The sequence below is a fragment of the Chenopodium album genome, chromosome 22 (genome assembly GCF_948465745.1).
Source record: "Chenopodium album chromosome 22, dcCheAlbu1.1, whole genome shotgun sequence".
NCBI lineage: Eukaryota > Viridiplantae > Streptophyta > Magnoliopsida > Caryophyllales > Amaranthaceae > Chenopodium > Chenopodium album.
In genome coordinates, this window is record NC_137855.1 from 6526950 (window position 1) to 6545043 (window position 18094).

General features: G+C 35.6%; 3 protein-coding genes across 5 annotated transcripts; 2 read left to right on the forward strand and 1 right to left on the reverse strand.

Annotated features, from left to right (window-relative positions):
* The first annotated feature begins 743 nt into the window (after positions 1–743).
* On the forward strand, positions 744–5238 carry LOC145605459 (RNA pseudouridine synthase 1-like). Of its 3 annotated transcripts, none has more exons than XR_014105081.1 (4): positions 744–1256; positions 1974–3359; positions 4046–4561; positions 4676–5238. XR_014105081.1 is itself a non-coding variant. In XM_081661514.1 (2 exons), exons 1-2 carry the CDS (start codon positions 917–919, stop codon positions 2648–2650), a joined length of 1017 nt encoding a protein of 338 aa, XP_081517640.1. In that variant the 5' UTR covers positions 744–916; the 3' UTR covers positions 2651–3447. The 3 variants fall into 3 exon arrangements, 1 of the variants encoding a protein (XP_081517640.1); XR_014105082.1 differs by having other exon boundaries at positions 4046–4555; XM_081661514.1 differs by lacking the exons at positions 4046–4561; positions 4676–5238 and having other exon boundaries at positions 1974–3447.
* Positions 5239–6688: 1450 nt separating this feature from the next.
* On the forward strand, positions 6689–10926 carry LOC145603420 (calreticulin-like). The gene is made up of 14 exons (XM_081659312.1): positions 6689–6872; positions 7941–8048; positions 8142–8334; positions 8447–8705; positions 8809–8865; positions 8984–9031; positions 9109–9195; positions 9288–9345; positions 9461–9528; positions 9620–9715; positions 9811–9858; positions 10337–10366; positions 10468–10542; positions 10638–10926. The coding sequence occupies exons 1-14, from the start codon at positions 6695–6697 to the stop codon at positions 10647–10649; spliced, it is 1317 nt and encodes a 438-aa protein (XP_081515438.1). The 5' UTR covers positions 6689–6694; the 3' UTR covers positions 10650–10926.
* Positions 10927–12581: 1655 nt separating this feature from the next.
* LOC145603421 (universal stress protein A-like protein) lies at positions 12582–15095 on the reverse strand. Its single transcript, XM_081659313.1, has 4 exons — positions 14877–15095; positions 13238–13341; positions 12907–13025; positions 12582–12722 (listed from the first exon to the last, which is right to left on the reverse strand). The coding sequence occupies exons 1-4, from the start codon at positions 15088–15090 to the stop codon at positions 12644–12646; spliced, it is 516 nt and encodes a 171-aa protein (XP_081515439.1). The 5' UTR covers positions 15091–15095; the 3' UTR covers positions 12582–12643.
* Positions 15096–18094: the final 2999 nt, after the last annotated feature.

Consider the following 18094-nt stretch of genomic DNA (forward strand, 5'->3'; position numbering starts at 1 on the left):
TTAATAATGGTTTACTCCACGTTAAAGATGATTTTTTTTTTTTTAAAAATATTTCGTATATAGAATTACTAGCTTAATCCGTGTAATTATACGATTTTATTAAATTTTATAAAGATGTAAAATAATTTGTTCTTAGTTCAACAATATATTATTTTTGCAACCTACCAAGCTTGCCCGTAGACATGGCTTGAACATCATTATCAAATTTGATTGTCAAGCCATCACCAAGAGATTGACGAAAGCTGCTATCTACTACTCTGACCTTGATTTTATAAAGCGGGAAGGATATAGTGTAGCTCATCATTTAGGCTAATTCCTTTTGGAATTAAAAAGGTTGGTTAAGTATTGGCGCATTGCAGTTATATGTTTAGAAACATATAGGATGACAAGATGTACCACTATAGCCTAATAAGTGACAGGTGGTAGGTATTTTAGGATAAAATAATCAATGGCATAGGATGATAAAAAGTACTACTACATCATTATAGTATACAAAAAAAGTAATATTAATACAACTTATACTTTAATGGTACATTATAGTACACAAAAATATACCATTGTAGAAAAACATCAAATTGAGAAAAAAAATAAAAACCGCATAATGTCCTCCTATATGCATGTTTAACATATAGGTGCTATGCGGCTATGCGCAATAATGGGCCTATATATACTTGGAAAAATCACGCTCCAAACGAGATAATACCTCATGTATTGATAGACAGTTTGTCCCTTAATTAATCTCACAACCTATAAGTAGACCTCTCGTAATCTTGTTCCTCCATTTGGCCCTCGTAATGTGCATTCTCTTATGCTCTCCAATTATCGTTGCTCAACTCACCCTCTACCTTCTAAACTCTAGCACCACATCAAAATCTCCCTAATCAAACACTTTTCTCAATCAACCCCACAAATTCCAATGTCAATTGAAACCCCAAAACAATCAAATTCAACTTCAATGGAAGAAACCCCAAAACAATCAAATTCAACTTCAATGGAAGAAACCCATTTGCCAAATGACCCAAAAACCCCATCAATTTCCTCTTACCCAACTCCATTGTCCCCACCATTACCTCTAATTTCTAAGGAAATCGAGCTTAGCAGAGCCATGGCTGCTTCTTCAAAGGCCACTGTTTTCAATCTTTCCAGAGATGACGTCATCTTTGAGGATCAATGGTTGCTGGTTGTTAATAAACCCTCTGGGATTTACTGTGAGACTGTCCTGTCTTCTGTCCCTCGTCTTCTTCAACAATCTTCAGGTTCGTTGATCTTTCCTTTGAATCAGTAGTTTATTTAACGTGGCAAATTTGATTTTTTTTTTTATGAAATTCATGAGATTGTTATTGATTATTGAATATACTGAAACTGTTTGAATTAGATTTGATTTGCACATTATTATGTTAGAGAATGATAGTTTTATGAAATGTTTGATTGAATACAACTTGTTTAGTGATGGAATGAATCTAAGAAAATGGGCATGAAACTAGGAAGTTTTATTTATTTTGATGTTACTGTAAGTAGCATGTAGCAAAGAAAGAATTGTTTACAAAATTTTAAGTGAATCTATTAGGCTATTAAAGTGAGGAATTGAGGAAATAGGAATAACTTGCTTGCTTAGGTAGTTTGGACATAAATGTTAAGAGATGTCAACTTCTAATCTATAGTACTCCATAATTAGTAAGAATTGTTGTGACTCTTTTGAGTTTTGCAAGATAAGCTATTCTAAGAACTGTTGCGTGATTGGAAAATCAAATCAAATTTTCAATAATTTTTCTAGGATGCTGAACACTGTTGCTTGTATAGTTTGAATACTTTAAAATACTGATGCTTGCCATTACAAGTGAGCAGCTGGGCTTATATGATGAGACAGATGCAATGAAATTTTTTAACTTGACAAGTGTAACCAAATTGTAAATCTTTTGGGGCTTTGAATGTTATCATTTCAACTTATGTGCAATTGCATCGGGTTGTTTCAGATTCAGTTGAAGCTTCAGAGTTACATCTTGCTAACAGGTTGGATCGTGATACAAGTGGTGTAATGGTTATAACCAAATTACACAAAGTAGCTGCCAAGCTTGTCAAGGCATTTACTGATCACAAGGTTCAGAAAACATATGTGGCTCTTTGTGTAGGGTCTGCACCAAAATGGGATAGAATCAGGTTAAAATCTGGCCATGGTAGATCTAAATTTGGTGCTTGGCGTGTATATGCTGCGTCAGATGTTGGTCGGAAACTACCTGGTGGATCTGTGGTGAAGGACATGGAGACACTTTTTGAGCTATTATCAGTAAATAGGGTAGTCCATTTTAAAGAGTCATTCCAATGTGCAGAAAATCTAGAAAAAGTTGTGGTTGTTGAGGATAAATCATCAACAGATGCTAAACACGGAAGGGATGAGATATTGGTCCGAGCTTTTCCAAAGAGTGGAAGGACACATCAGATCAGGTTGCACTGTCAGTACCTTGGACTGTCAATAAAAGGAGATGTAAAATATGAAGGTGTATGTGAGTGGAAAGGGGAAATTTGTGATGTCCATAATCTTCATGCAGAGAGTTTGTCATTAGAACACCCTATTACTGGTCTTCCAGTAAAATTTCAGGCACCATTGCCTTTGTGGGCAACCCAAGCATGCAATCATGAAGATCACACATAAGGATGAACCAAGTCACATGCCAATTTGTATGCCAAGAGATAGTTTCATTGATCAGTAGCATGGTTGGTAATGTAAATGACAGTCTGCTGTCGACGTGGGATGTTTAGATTGGGAATGTGCATTTAAGAATGGGAATCACATTTCTAATAATTTCCCTTTATTTATTATGGACTGAAAAAGCCTTTGTTTCAATATATGCAACTTGAGCTATTGAGATTCTCTTGACTTGGTCAGCTACTCTTGTTTCCGTGTTCCAATTGAGTGCATTGACTCAATGGGCTGGGGCATCGTTCATCCGTTCTGACTTCTGATTGCTCTTAAAAAAGTCTAAAAGTATGTTTGGACCTCTTACTGAAGCAACATTGGGGGAGTACTGGATGCAGAGAATTTCTTACGCAGAATCAGTCTGAGAATAGTGCAAACAAATTGGCAATTGCAGCTCATACCAAACATCTTGCAACTAGTCAAAAGTGGACATTAGGACTGTTGCCTCTTACTTTCAGCTCATTTATTGCAACAATCGATACATCCATATTTCCTGTCTTTTCCTGGGCTGTTCTCATGTGTGGTTTTTGCTGGTAAAACTGTAGAAGCTTCTCCATATGAAGATTTAAGGCTTCCCTTTGCAAAATGCCAACCTTTAGACCTTGGTTCTTTTTCTTGCAGAGATGAGTAGAAGAGGATGGTGAAAGCCAGGGTGTTGGAAGGGGTATGCTTTTGTTTTCCATACATTTTTCACTTTGAATGACAGAACTCTTGTTATTGTAGAGATTATTAGCTACATGTGATCTTTTGAAGCAAACATGATGTATTGTCAATCTTAATACGTATGAAATTGATTCTGAATTTTGAATAATCAGTTTCAACACAGTATTACCCTTATGAGGGTTATTTGACAAAAATATACAGTTGGTATCAATTTATTGCAAGTTTGCTGTTCTACCTCTTGCATTCCATCTTACATGTTCTTTTTTTTAATTTTTATCTGGACTTGGAATCATACTGTTTGAAAGTCATCTTTTATACTGTCTGCTACTGAAAGCAGGTAGTGAATAGAAGGACAAGTCTTTGTGTTTGGGCGATCATTTGACATACATAAGCTAACGTAACTCAAAAACTAATCGTTCTTTTGTTGTTTCGTGGTACTTTGATGTTAGGATTATCTAGTAAATTAGTGGTTTTGTGAGCATACATTGAATACGGAGTAAACAAACAAGAGAGCTGGCTCCCTAAGCCATAAACTACTTACTTTTGTTAATTGTTTAGGTTAATCGCAGTCAAGTGCAGGATGTGGCTGATGTATGCAGAACAGAGCAATATGAATGTCATTTTTTGTAGTACTTCTGGTTATAATTCTGTTACAGACTCTCACAACATCCATGTATGTTATTGCAGGAACTATTTATGTTAGCTTCAGTCTGGCACTCTGGCTGGTGTGTAAGCAAAGTACAATGTTTTTTTGGGGTGCATTCCCTGCTACATTACTAACTGGAACTCCTATTGATGTTTGTGGTCCAAGTTTCTTCCATACTCGCATTGGTGATAATGATAGGGGAAGGTGGGTTGGTGGGCACGGGCACTAGCTAGAAGTCATGACTTGTGACTTGTGAGTATGCTCTTGATGCTGCTGGCAACACAACTGCTGTCATCGGAAAGGTAAGGCACACCAAATTATAGTTATAGCGATGCCACATACAAATTTGGAAATTCTTTTCATAATCGCAATTATATAGTATAGCTAGAAACCATACATCTGATACCAGGCTTGTTCTATGGATCATGCCAAAATGCTGGGACCACGAGGGTCAAATTCACCCAAGGCGGTAGTTGTTGGCAACAGTGCAACACCATAATTGACTTCCCTCTTAAGGACACCTCCGGCCCTGCACTTAACGTCCTCCTCAGGTTCATGTCAGTGGAATCTATGGTGTTTGCTCCATTCTTTGCAGTCCATGATCTGTCAACCTTAATTAGAACTACTCCGTAATGGACTGCATATAATATTGCTAATTTGCTATCCTGCAGAATACATAATTATCCTGCTACAGGGCGCAACCAAAGGTCCATGAAAGTCAGCTATTTGGCAGCATTGTCAGCACGTAAACCGAGAAGCTAATTAAGTTGCGGATTTCATTGTAGTTGCGAACCATCGCCCATCGGCCATCATATTGATCAATAAGGAAGTTGAAACTAATCTAGGCCAACGTAGGGCCTTGACCATCTCGTACAACTATCATCCTCGGCGTTGCACGATTTGTCCTCTAATTAACAGAAACTAGCGATCAAGTCAGAGTAGGTAATATGCAGTAATAGAAAACACATAAAATGCAAATGTAGATCATTCTCATCTTCAATTGGTTTTTTAAGCTTATCCCATGTGATTTCTTACATTTTGTGAACCCGATATTGGTAAACTACTCGAGGAAAACCCGAAAACTAGTTATTTTTATTAAAGTAGTTGCATTCAAAGTGTAGATATATAATGATAGTTTTATGGATACTTTAGATAGAAGTTTTGAATTAAAAAATTATGTATAGTTTAAGAAAAAAGAGAGTTTTAAGCAATAATTATTATCAATAAGATCATGGTGGCTTTTTAATGAAAATGTATTCCTTTTATTTGGCTTCAAAGTTAAGCATCCAGAAATGGGCTAGTTCAATTACGTAAGGATTGGGGCATGTTCTTATTGCACTCATCATACATTTAAACTTATCAATACCCAACAAAATTTCATACGGAGTATTATTTTATGAGGTCACGTTTGCTAAAATAAGATTATTTTTAGTAACTTTATTTGTATTGTTTTTTTCTTCAGAAAGACACCACTTGGTCCACTTCACATTTAGGATATTGTTTAGGATTTAGGAATATACTAGCCTTATTAGGTGGGGAGGGGTTTTACATTATCATGATTAATGTCTCGTGGTAGTGGTGGAATCGGAATTTTATTTTAAGCAATCGAACCTAATGTATTTCACGCTTACATCTAACTCGTTAAACTAATATATTAAAATTATAAGACATGATCTAAACATAATTCTAATGTTTGTAATTTCAAAATGAATATGGATGTCTATCATATACGAAGTATGACTTTAGATCACAAAATTATACCATATCAACTATGTCATAACTTATAGACATAATTTCTTTCAAAAAAAATTTAACTTATAGACATAATTTTTTTAAGTAATATTCAAATTAAGTTAATAGACCATGGCCTACCCAACCCCCTTTTAAACGCCATTGCCTTATCTATGGTTGTTTACTTGTTTTACTTCTTTATGGTTTATCTCAAGCTGGATGATTTATGGTTGTAATTAAGCTAATCCAAACAGATTGAAAATAAAATTTAGAAAATAATAAGGGGTATGTATAAGAAGCTCAAAAAGGAAAGATTGAGGAAATATTAACATTAATTACACTGATCTGCGCGTAATTTTGTCATAAATTTCTAATTTAATTCCATTTTGAAAAGTATATTTAATGCTTATATATAAGAGCTACATCTATTATTACCCATAAAATTTTAGGCATAATGATACGGAGTATTAATCTACTTTTAACTCAACCTATTGAATTTCCAAACTATAATTATTTGTGTATGCCCCACATAAACTTTTTGCATTAAGTTTTCATTAACACCACATTAATATACAATCCTTTATTTCCATAAAAAAAAAAAAAAAAAATACATTCCTTTAAAATCACAGACCAATAAATGTGCACATGCGCATCTCACGTGACTATTCTTAATAAACCCCAAAAACAGAAGTAAAAAAACCCAAAAACCCAACCGAATGGCACTTTTACTAAATAACACCCAAAACCAAGGGCAAAAAAGTACTTTCACACTCAAACCAGCTCGTGTAAATTCCCAATAGGAACCCGCCACGTCAACCCAATGACACTGGTATCCAACGTGTCAAACATACATTGGACCACGTCATAAAATAATTTCCACTTAGGACTAACCAAGTGTAAATTAAAAACTCGTTAGAAAAAGTCTAAACTTCCCCAATATATAATCAGCCTTGATTGTCATGGTCATTTCTACATTTCTCACCTTCCTCAGTTTTCTCTCACCTCCTCTCACACTCTCCTCAGAGTTAGCTACAATGGAGATTCGGCGTCGAAACCCTACCGCTTTCTCTCTCCTCGTCTTACTCTCTCTCTTCGCCATTGCTTCTGCTAAAGTCTTCTTTGAAGAACGCTTCGACGGTATACGCTCTTCCTTGCATTTTATCTGTTTTATTCAATTTGTTAATTTGGATTCTGGATTTGATATATTGATTTTGAAATTTGTAATTTGTTGTTTGTTACATGATTTCTGATTGGATTGTTTGATTGACTGAATGATTGATTAGAATTTAGCTGAATTTTGGTTTGGATCATGAATTTTGTTGATTGATTTGATGAAATGACGCCTGTTTTAGTGTCTAATTTGGCTTGATTTTGTATATATCATACGCTATTTTAATTATTGTTGATTTGATTGTTAATTTGATAAGATTGATGTGTTTTTTGAAATGATTGTGTATGGATCTGATTTTGTTTGATTGTTCGAATTTTTTTTAGATCCGTGCAGAATGTGATCTATCTATTGTTTTTTGCAGCTGATTATGTAATTTCTGAATTTCTTAATGAATGAAAATGACTCATGTGAATTGTAAATTAGTCAACGAATTATAATTGTTGAATCAGAGTGTCACTAAATTGTCTTTGTCTGTTCAGAGAAGTGTCCACATGAACTAGGCATATTTATGAGAAATGACACAGAATTGGTGTATGGAGTATCCGGTATCGGTGTATGTATGGACAACCGATGCACTGCCTTTGGATTTTAAGGTTTATTTTAAGTGTTTCAATTAAAATGACTGTTTTGGCTTGATGCCGATTGCTCAGACCTACTTAAATATTGGTAATCCGTACTCATATAAGACTGTGTTGAGGATCCGAGATGAGTACTTGAGGATGTTGAGGTTGAATAAAAAATCGGAGTACACTTTCAAGCCGAATCAGGTCTTAGAAGACTAATAATGGAAGTATGATTTTCCCTGCAAACTTTGCGTGAAACTTATATTTAGTACTATAAGTGTGTTAGCTTAGCTATTATGTGATCCCCAAATTTCTCACAAATTACTGGATTGTGATCTCCCTTGATCCCTTATAAAGACATGAAAGTTTAGTTACAAGCATGGATATGATATTCTAAAGGCATTGAGTTGTTGAGAAGTTTGTATCTTGAGTTTACTCTTGTATTAATTTCATTTCTTTTGGCTAATCTAGATGGATGGGAGAGTCGTTGGGTCAAATCTGACTGGAAGAAGGACGAAAGCATGGCTGGAGAATGGAATTATACATCCGGCAAATGGAATGGAGATGCAGATGACAAAGGTATACTTTGATTATATATTTTCCAGTATATCCGAGCATTTGGCTTCTGGTTTTGCTACTTAAGTTATAACTTCTTTTACCCATGTGTTACAGGTATCCAAACTAGCGAGGACTACAGATTTTACGCTATCTCTGCTGAATTCCCAGAATTCAGCAACAAGGATAAAACCCTAGTCTTCCAATTTTCTGTTAAGCATGAACAGAAGCTTGATTGTGGAGGTGGTTACATGAAGCTACTCAGTGGTGAAGTTGACCAGAAGAAATTTGGTGGGGATACTCCATACAGGTAACCATTTTATGTTCTATTGCTAAAGGACTGTGCTTTTGCATTGTTGCTTTTGTTTTTAAGTGTTCAATTTTACTGATTTGAACTGTATAATTTGTTGTTGTTGTTGCAGCATTATGTTTGGTCCTGATATCTGTGGCTACAGTACTAAGAAAGTACATGCCATTCTTAACCGCAATGAAACAAATCACTTGATCAAGAAGGATGTCCCTTGTGAGACTGACCAGCTGACTCATGTTTATACCTTCATTCTCCGCCCAGATGCTACCTACAGCATTCTTATCGACAACCAGGAGAAACAAACTGGTAGTCTTTACGATGACTGGGATCTTCTTCCTCCTAAGAAGATCAAGGACCCTGAGGCTAAAAAGGTATTTTCTTTCTGAGAAAATTCGTAAATTTGATCTTCTGGTTCCATCTGGATGGCCTACTGAACATTTATACTAATTAATCTGATGATTGTGTGATTTTTAGCCTGAGGATTGGGATGACAAGGAGTACATTCCTGACCCTGAAGACAAGAAACCAGAGGTATTTATATTAATTTCTGTTTCTCCTTCCTCCCTTTTGACACTGGATGATAACGAGATTGCCGAAATTTATCTTCATGTTGGAATGATGAACTTATCAAGTGTCTTGATTTTTTTAGGGTTATGATGACATCCCAAAAGAAATTCCCGATGCTGATGCTAAGAAGGTAATGTGTGTTTAAATCAGTGTAAAATTTAAAAAGTCCAAATTTTTGGATATGCTGACATGTCTTATGCTTTTCAGCCAGAGGACTGGGATGATGAGGAAGATGGTGAGTGGACTGCCCCAACCATTCCAAACCCTGAATACAAGGGTCCATGGAAGGCAAAGGTTTGTTCAATCCCTTCTCTTAATTGTCAAATCTTTCTGCAATTAATGATTGGCATTGCTTGCAGTTAACAAGTTATACATGTTGATTGCAGAAAATCAAGAACCCCAACTACAAAGGCAAGTGGAAGGCACCTTTGATTGACAACCCAGGTTTGCACAATGCACCTTGTTCTCACTTCTATGTCTACATTACCTTGCCTTTTTTCGCGGCCGGAATCACATGAATTTAAGTTGAATATCTGATTAAATTGCTTTCATATTTCAGAATTCAAGGATGACCCAGAACTCTATGTTTACCCCAACCTCAGATATGTTGGTGTTGAGTTGTGGCAGGTAACTTTCAGTTCTAGTCTTGTGTTGAAAGTTGATATATGCTCAATGCTATTATGATAAGCATATTGATGAAGTGAGCGATTTTTTTCAGGTTAAGTCTGGCACACTCTTTGACAATGTCTTGGTCTCTGATGACCCTGAGTATGCAAAACAGCTGGCTGAAGAGACCTGGGGCAAGCAAAAGGATGTAAGTTGGCCTGTTTCTCAAGTTAGGAAGCAATTATTTTCAGCACTTTAGTCTTTGTATTTGAGTTGTCTGACATGTTTTGCATATCTTTGCAGGCTGAGAAGGCTGCTTTTGAGGAGGCTGAGAAGAAGAGAGAAGAAGAGGTATGAGTATTGTATTTTTTTTTATTTGTTTTATTTTAAATATTTTTGTCTTTTTTAAGGTGTATTGTATTTGAAGCTTCTTTGTGTATATCCTTGTGACATCTCTTTCGTGTCTCTTTTGAACACTATTGCATGTTCGTAAGAATCGTAACCAGTAATAATGTAGAAGCCTGGAAGGGAACATGCAGTTGATTATTAGTTTATTGTCCAATTTAGTTATACTGTCAATGAAAGACCAACATATTCTCTCAGGTCTTTAAAACCTCATGTCACTAATAATGCTATTGAATCTTTTCAAATTAATTTGTGAAATTCATGATTGGTTAGAAATCAGGACGCCTCAATGCCACTGGCCTGTGTTTGGCTTGATGTTGTGGATTGTTTTCCTGTATGGTTGTCATGGTGGTGCAGTGATTATTCTTTTTATTATCACATGAATTATATATGTATACTGACTCAATTTTGATACTCCAAGCAGGAAACCAAGGACAGCCCCGTTGATTCTGATGTAAGCATTAAAATTAAATCTCTAGTCTGAGTATACTTTTCAATTCTTTCTTGAGACAAATGTTAGTGGGCAAGCCCCTTATTTTTTCATGGTTTCTCCAGGCCGAGGATGAAGATGAAGCTGACGACTCTGATGCCGATGCTGACAAATCAGATGACAAGGATGAAGACAAGCATGTATGTCCATAGATAAATTTCCTCTGTATATTGCACAACAGTGCTGACATTGTGCTTCTATCTAATTTCGGTCGTTTTTGCTGTGTGTTTTACAGGATGAACTTTGAGCAGCAGAGCAATATGAAGTCTTTAGACGAGGATCTTAATTTTTTTAATTCAGGCTCATTGTTCGCTGGCATTTTTCTCTTGTCAACTTTTAGTGTAGGTTTTTGGTAGTAGATTCAAATGACACCAAGTTAAAGGCCTATATGACAGATTTGTTTATCTCAATTAGGCTGTATTTGGTGGATAATAGCAGAAGGCCAAAAACATTTCCAGTTTTTCGTAATATATTAAACATTATATAGAGATTCTGGAATGGTAAATGAGCTGAGTTATGTCTAATTCGTTGCATCTCTCTTTTACTGGTATAATTCGTTGCATATCTCTTTTACGTCCTTAGCAATACCTCACTATGTTTAGCTCAAGACGGTCTTATTATCCACTAATAATTCTGTTGAGGGTAGGTGTTATCCCTGTGAAAAGATCTTTTGATGTTTCTTGTTTTACTTTAACATAGTCGAAATGAAATTGCAGCAGTCTGATTTACAAGATTTGATTCAGCACTTCAGGAAGTAATTTTGTGCTCTTATTATACCTTGTAATAACAATCAACGGGACTGGTAATATTATTAGCAGCAGCAGCAGTAGCAGGCTAGCAGCAGCATGATTTCCTTGACAAATGGCATGGACTAATATAACAATTTTATAATTTCGCTCAATCTTTGGGCATAAGAAGAAGATTATACAAAAATAATCATATTACTGTATGACGTATAGCTCACTTGAAGAAAAAATTGAAGAACATACTTAAAAATTGAAGAACATACTTGTACAACCGTATAATAGATGTGCGCAATTGAAGTCCTTGACTAGTTTTTTTACTATCGGGGGAGGGGGTGTTTGTTACGATTAACATCGATCTTCAGTGACAACTGCAACAAACATTGATAAGTTTAAGGATTTTTTCACATTTACTACCAGCGAAAGCACCACGTATCAGATTTACTACCTGTTTAAAAAAATATTTTATATTACTACCACCCAAATTCCCTAACTGTATATATTGCTACCACTTAACAGAATCCGTTAAGGTTCCGTTAAGTGGGCCCCATATTTCATTAAATAATAATTTAAATAATATAAAAAAAAACTTTAAAAAAAAAAATATTCTCAAACACCTCCCCTCCCCTTCCCGACGTCAGCCACCCTCCCCCCTGCTGGCGGCCATCTGTTTCCCCGAAACCGGCGAACCCCACCTCCTCCATTTTCCCCTCCTGCCAACCATCTCTAACCTCATGGTCAGTGCACACCCGCCTGCTGCTAAACCGTCACCTCCGCCGCGAAATTCCACCACGTTCTTCATCGGCGGCCAACGAACCCCTTTCCCCTTCTTGTTCCCGACCACCAGCCCCAAACCACCAGCCAATTGAACCCTAAAATTCGAGATCGAAATTGAAATCGAAATCATAAACCACCAGCCCCAAACCACCGAAATCGAAACCCTTGTTTAGGGTGGTTTGGGGATGGTGGTTTAGAATTAGGGATGGCCGAAAGGGTAAGGGAAGGGGAGGGGGTCGATTTCGGTGTGGGGAATAGGGAGGGGGGCAATTTTCGGTGGGGGAAAGGGAAAGGGAGTGGTTTCCGGTACGGGGTGGGGGTCGGGGCAGCAACAACGGGAAAGGAGAGGGGTGGTTGTCTGCGTAGGTGGGGGAAAGGGAGGGAGTGGGGTCGCGCCGGCAGGGGGGTGAGGTGGGGTCGCGCCGGCGCCGGCAGGGGGGAGGGGGTGGCAGTTGAGGGGACAGGTAGGCTGCAAGGTGGTTGAATGGTGGCTACACCCAACTAGCCGTTCTTGTGGGCCCCTCAAACAGAAACATTAACGGGGTTAGTCAGTGGTAGCAATATATACAGTTAGGGAATTTGGGTGGTAGTAATATAAAATATTTTTTTAAACAGGTAGTAAATCTGATACGTGGTGTTTTCGCTGGTAGTAAATGTGAAAAAATCCTAAGTTTAATGGGTACATATTCTCTTTTGGTAGCATGGCCAAGACGAGAGCATTTTATTTTGGCATTTTAACAACTAAAACAGGGCAGCTCGCATTTTGGACGCAGTGATGGCTCACACTCCTCATTATCGACCTGTCATTCATTTTTATACACATAACTCAATAAATGAAGCATTTAAATTAACAAACTATAAAAATGAACAAAATTTCCAAAGTAGAAGATAATAAGTTGGCATCACAACGTTTTTTGTGTAAGAAAAAGGTAAGAAATAAAATTGAAGATAATAAGTTTGCAACACGATGTTTTTAATGTGTACCTGGTGAGTTGACTATACCCATGGCTTCCCATGACAAGCAAGTCCGCCTTCAAAACATTCACCATCTCACATATCACGTCCCCTGGATCCCCTTCTTCTACCTTTTTCTCGACTTTCACCTAGGAAAACGAATAATTTTTTTTTTGTAAGCGCAATAGACACAAACGCCAAATTAAAACTAAACTAATTTTATCACAAGGTTCACGATGAGTCGATGACAGTATAAACACGAGTATGGTGAATATTATTGCAAATCAAGTTTCGCTAAAGTAATAATACTAAAAGGTTGAATGCTAGAGAGTGAACTGAAGTAGGAAGGCCAATCACTCACATCATGCTCCGCACAAAGCTTATCGGCCTTCTGAAGGATCCAACATGCCATTTCGTTGTCACGTCTATCTAGTGATGATAAAGCATCATGGGAGCTCAAATATGCTGGATATTCAATAGTAAACAATTAATTTGAACGAACAAATATAAAAGAAAATATATACTTGTAGAATTTATGGGAGTACTTCACATATATTTATATTAGTAGAATTCAACAATAATATATTCGGGTCTGTTCACATTTACTGAACTATGCTGAACTGAATTGAACTGATTGGAGCTGAAATGAACTGAATTGATTAGAGCTGAACTGAACTGAAATTAAGTAAATGTGAACAGGCCCGAAGTACTCCGTATAATACAAGTACAAAAATAAGTGCTAAAAAAAGAAGATTTTAATAAAATTACTAGTCTATAATTTCTCTGTATAATTAGAGAAGGACTGATCTTTTTTTTCAAAAAAAAAAAAAAAAAAAAAAAAAGAACGATCTAACTTTGTAACAAACAAATAGGGTTTTATAGCTAGAGACCTTTCATCATAATGGCATGATGCCCACCCAATTAGGCACATTAATAATAAAGTCATTATTTTTAAGGAAATTCTCAATGGTAGCTATTTACTTTTGCACATTCTCATTGGTAACAAAATATTTGGCTAATTCTCTCAAATAGCATTATTTTTTATTAGTTTCTCTGAATTGACAATATTTTTACATTAAGTAACTAATTAGCTTAATTATATGATTTTTAAAAAAAAAAATTAAAAAAGTTGTGCAATACTCTTCACCAGCCACCCCACACCACCGACTATCCACCGAAACCCATCACCACCAAGCTCGCCTAAACCCCTCCAAACCCACCCCCACGCTGCGACTAGCCACCAGAATCCATCACCACCAAGCTCGCCTTAAAGAACCCTGCGAACCCTCCACCAAGCTCGCCTAAACAGACCTGCGAACCCACCCCATGCCGCCGAATAGCCACCAAAGTCCACCACCAGAAAGATCGCCTAAACCCCTACGAACCCACCCACGCCGCCGATTGTCCACCAGAATCCACCACCACCAATTGCACCTGATGAAGATTGTCAATTGGGGAAAAATCGAAAACCCTTAAAATCTGAAATAAAAATTTCTAGGCTAATGAGGAATCAATTCAGCAGAGGAAAGGGGAAAGGAAAATGAAGGAAAGGGTGGGAGTTTCAGGCGAGTACAGTTGTATGAATATCGAAGGTGATGGTGGGTTCTGTTGGGTTAGCGGCGACGTGGGGTGGCTGGAAAAGAGGGGTCTGTACATTTTTTTTTTTTGATAATTTTTTTTACAAGATTGTTAATTAACTGTTAATTATTGTTTAATTAAGCTAATTAGTTACTAATTATAAAAAAAATGTCATAATAGAGAAACTAATAAATAATAATGTTATTTGGGAGAATTTGTGAAATATTTTGTTACCATTGAGAATGTGCAAAAGTTTATAGCTACCATTGAGAATTTCCCTTATTTTTAATAGAGTTATAAACCATAAATTAAATTTACTAGCACCGGCGATCATCAAGACTAACTAAACATATATAGATAGCCTATAGACTATACACTATAGTATATATTTTTGAGACGATGATCTGATGATGAAATAATACCTGAGCTATCCAAGCCAGGGTACACAACAGTAGGTCGCTTGGCATGTAGGAGTACAAGGGCATCTTTACAATTTCGCGGTTGTCCTTGAACGATGTTGTTAAGGCACCATGACAAAGCGTACATGCTCTCTTCACTCTCATCCACGGCCACCACTATCTTCCTCGCCTCGCCATCTCGGCCATCAGCAACTACCACGACATCATCACTACCCATTCCAAATATTATTTGTCAAGTGAATGGTTAAAATACTATGGTTTAGTTATATGTATGGTGTTGTAACAAATTAAGTTGATGAATTGAGTTTATATAATATACTCCCTCCGCAGCAGTTGGTTCGTGGAGGCGGATGCACGATCCACATGGTGCATCCGCTCCAAAATACAAAAATGCGGAATGAACATTCAGTTATATACTAATGAACATGGTCATATAAAAGAACATAGTAGTCATTTATAATGTACATGGACATATACATAAAAGAACATAGTATTCATTATAATGTACATCAGTTTTTTATGCAACAATTTTGTATATATATTTTTTTTAAAAGAAATTTTGTACAATGAAATAGATAAATAGTACTATAATTATTTTTTTTACCATACATTAATTACAAATCATTTCAATTTTTTTACCAAAAGTTCACTTTCTCTCTCCAAAAAAACTTCAAACCTCAAACAAAATTTCAAGAAATTCGAAATTTTGAGCCCAAAATTGTTCAAGATGACAAATAAAAAAGAAAGGTAAGACTAAATTCGACATTTATACTTGTTTATTTGACATTCATACTTGTTTATTTTGAGTTTGAGTGTTTGTTTTTTATAAATTTGATTGAAAATTGTAATATTTGATTTTATTGAAAATTAATTGCGATTTTGATTTAATTTTGTTGTTGCAATGAGAAATAAAATGAAATTCTTGAAGAAGATCAACCGATTAATATATTTTGGAAGAAGAAAGCAAACAAATAGACAAATTTAGAAAAAATTGTAGATCCAAATAATACAATGTACATTAAAATACAATAAAATGTTCTTTTTCATATACTTATATGATGCAATAATACAATGTACATAAAACATGTAACCAACATTATAACATATATGTTCATTAGAATATAATACAATGTAAATTATAATACAGTAAAATATATATTTTCATATACATACATGATCATTTATACCAAATGTACATTTACTATATGAATAATGTTCTTTAATATTATCATGTTCTTTACTAATATTACAAATGTTCTTTAGATTTACAAAAAAAACATATAAAACTGGATGTTCTTTATAAAATAGCTATATGTTCTTTACAAAACAACTATATGTTCTTTACCACTACAAGAAAATAACCTTTTCGTAGCGATTATTTTAACCTTTAGTATCGATTGTAAGTGCAACAAAAAGCTTTCCCAACGAATGGTCATTCGATACAATATCCCCCGTTACCTTAGCCTTTAGTAGTGGTTTTCAAAATCGTTGGGGTTGGCCTCAATAACGATACGAAAAATACATCCAATCGTGGTGATTATTGTAGCGATTACAATCGCTATTAATGTTGAACTCATTTTCTTCAAAAAAAAACATGGATATGATCTTTATAAGATTCGAACATGCAACCTCAAACTCTTATAGCAAATGTTTCACCAATAAGCTATGACATATTTTATGTATTCTTTGTCAAACAATATTTATATATCTAGTGTTGAAAAGGCTTTTCGTATCGATTTTTGGGATTTAGTGGCGATTGTAAATGATACGATTTCTCAAAATTATATAAATGTGTAAAAATAGTGTGGATATGTATTATTATGGTTTCCGTATCGATTTTATATGGGAAAACCATGGTGATTGTAAAATGATACGACTTCCTTAATGATTTCACAAACATACTTGCATATTGTAGCGAATGTACAATCGCTACGAAATAATCGCTACAAAAAGACATTTTTCTTGTAGTGTACTGAATAGCTAAATGTTCATTCCGCCTTTTTTTAAAGAACAATGGATGCACCAAGAATGGTGCATCCGCCTCCACAGAAAAAATTTCACTCCCTCCATCCCCAAATGATAGTCCAGTATAAAACAGGGGACTCAACTCTTGCAAAATGTAGGGAAAGGGGACTCTATTTATTTTACAGAGGAAAAGGGGATTGGGGTTAAATCTCTGGTGGTAGGGGGTATTTTCAGGTGACTTAACTCACTTTTAACCCAAGAAGAATTAAGTCCCTTGTAAAGAATCGAGTCCCCTCATTATTGCCTTGATTAAACCAAACAAATTCAATTCCTTCATTAATCATTACTGCTGATTGGTTTAAAAATATAATTGTTCGAAATTAAGAAATTGCAATAGCAATGCAAAAGTTTTGTTCTTGAATTTTTTTTTAATGTTTGTTGTCCAAAAAAAAAATTCTTTCAATAATAATAATAATAATAATAATAATAATAATAAGCCAAAGCATGCTCTTCATCTCTAGTTTATTGTAGCTTATTTGTCTTGCATTTGTTTGATTGTGTGATTATAAAGTTGGTAGTAGAGGTGGTCAAAATCGGACCGGATCTTGACAAAATTTCTCGTGCCCAGGCCAAACTCGCAAAAAAGTAGCAGACTTGTCGAGTTTTTCCGGCTGGGATCGGGTTTGTAACCAAAAATATGTTTTAAGACTTGTCCAAACGCGCCCTATTTTCGAGCCGGATCGATCCAAGCTCGGATCAGACTGATATTGATCACCTCTAGGTGGTAGGTGGGTTAACAATCCACGTGAGTCAAGATTATCTTATGAGATGGTTGTGATTTTAAAGAGAAATGTGGAGTTGGAAGGTCAAGGATGTAATGAAGATGTGAAGAAAACAAACATTCAGAAAGTTTTGTAATTCTATGCCTTATTTTTGTTTCAAAAAAAGGAAGGGACTCTATTTTTTATTGGTCTATTTTAATTTAAAATATTTTTAATTTAAAAACACAATTAAACCTAAGGGACTCAAATGTTTAACCAAGGGGACTCAATTCTTTCCCTTATTTAATTAAAACCCACCGAAAACCCAAACCCATTCTAGCCCAGTCCCTTTTTCCTCTGTAAAATAAATAGAGTTCCTTTTCCCCACATTTTGCAAGAATTGAGTCCCTTATTGTATACTTAACTCGCCTATTTTTAGTCCCAAATTGATAGTCTCATTTGCTTTTTTCAAATATCATTAATATCATTTTTTTT

Bases quoted from the DNA above. Each gene is read 5' to 3' on its own strand.
- LOC145603420 (XM_081659312.1), top strand. From the start codon at position 6,695: ATGGTCATTTCTACATTTCTCACCTTCCTCAGTTTTCTCTCACCTCCT. The intron at 9,032-9,108 runs GTAATGTGTGTT...TATGCTTTTCAG, and splicing joins CCGATGCTGATGCTAAGAAG to CCAGAGGACTGGGATGATGA. The intron at 9,716-9,810 runs GTAAGTTGGCCT...ATATCTTTGCAG, and splicing joins CCTGGGGCAAGCAAAAGGAT to GCTGAGAAGGCTGCTTTTGA.
- LOC145605459 (XM_081661514.1), top strand. From the start codon at position 917: ATGTCAATTGAAACCCCAAAACAATCAAATTCAACTTCAATGGAAGAA. The intron at 1,257-1,973 runs GTTCGTTGATCT...GGGTTGTTTCAG, and splicing joins TCTTCTTCAACAATCTTCAG to ATTCAGTTGAAGCTTCAGAG.
- LOC145603421 (XM_081659313.1), bottom strand. From the start codon at position 15,090: ATGGGTAGTGATGATGTCGTGGTAGTTGCTGATGGCCGAGATGGCGAG. The intron at 13,342-14,876 runs GTATTATTTCAT...TTGAATATCCAG, and splicing joins CCCTGGCTTGGATAGCTCAG to CATATTTGAGCTCCCATGAT. The intron at 13,026-13,237 runs GTGAGTGATTGG...TCGTTTTCCTAG, and splicing joins AGCTTTGTGCGGAGCATGAT to GTGAAAGTCGAGAAAAAGGT.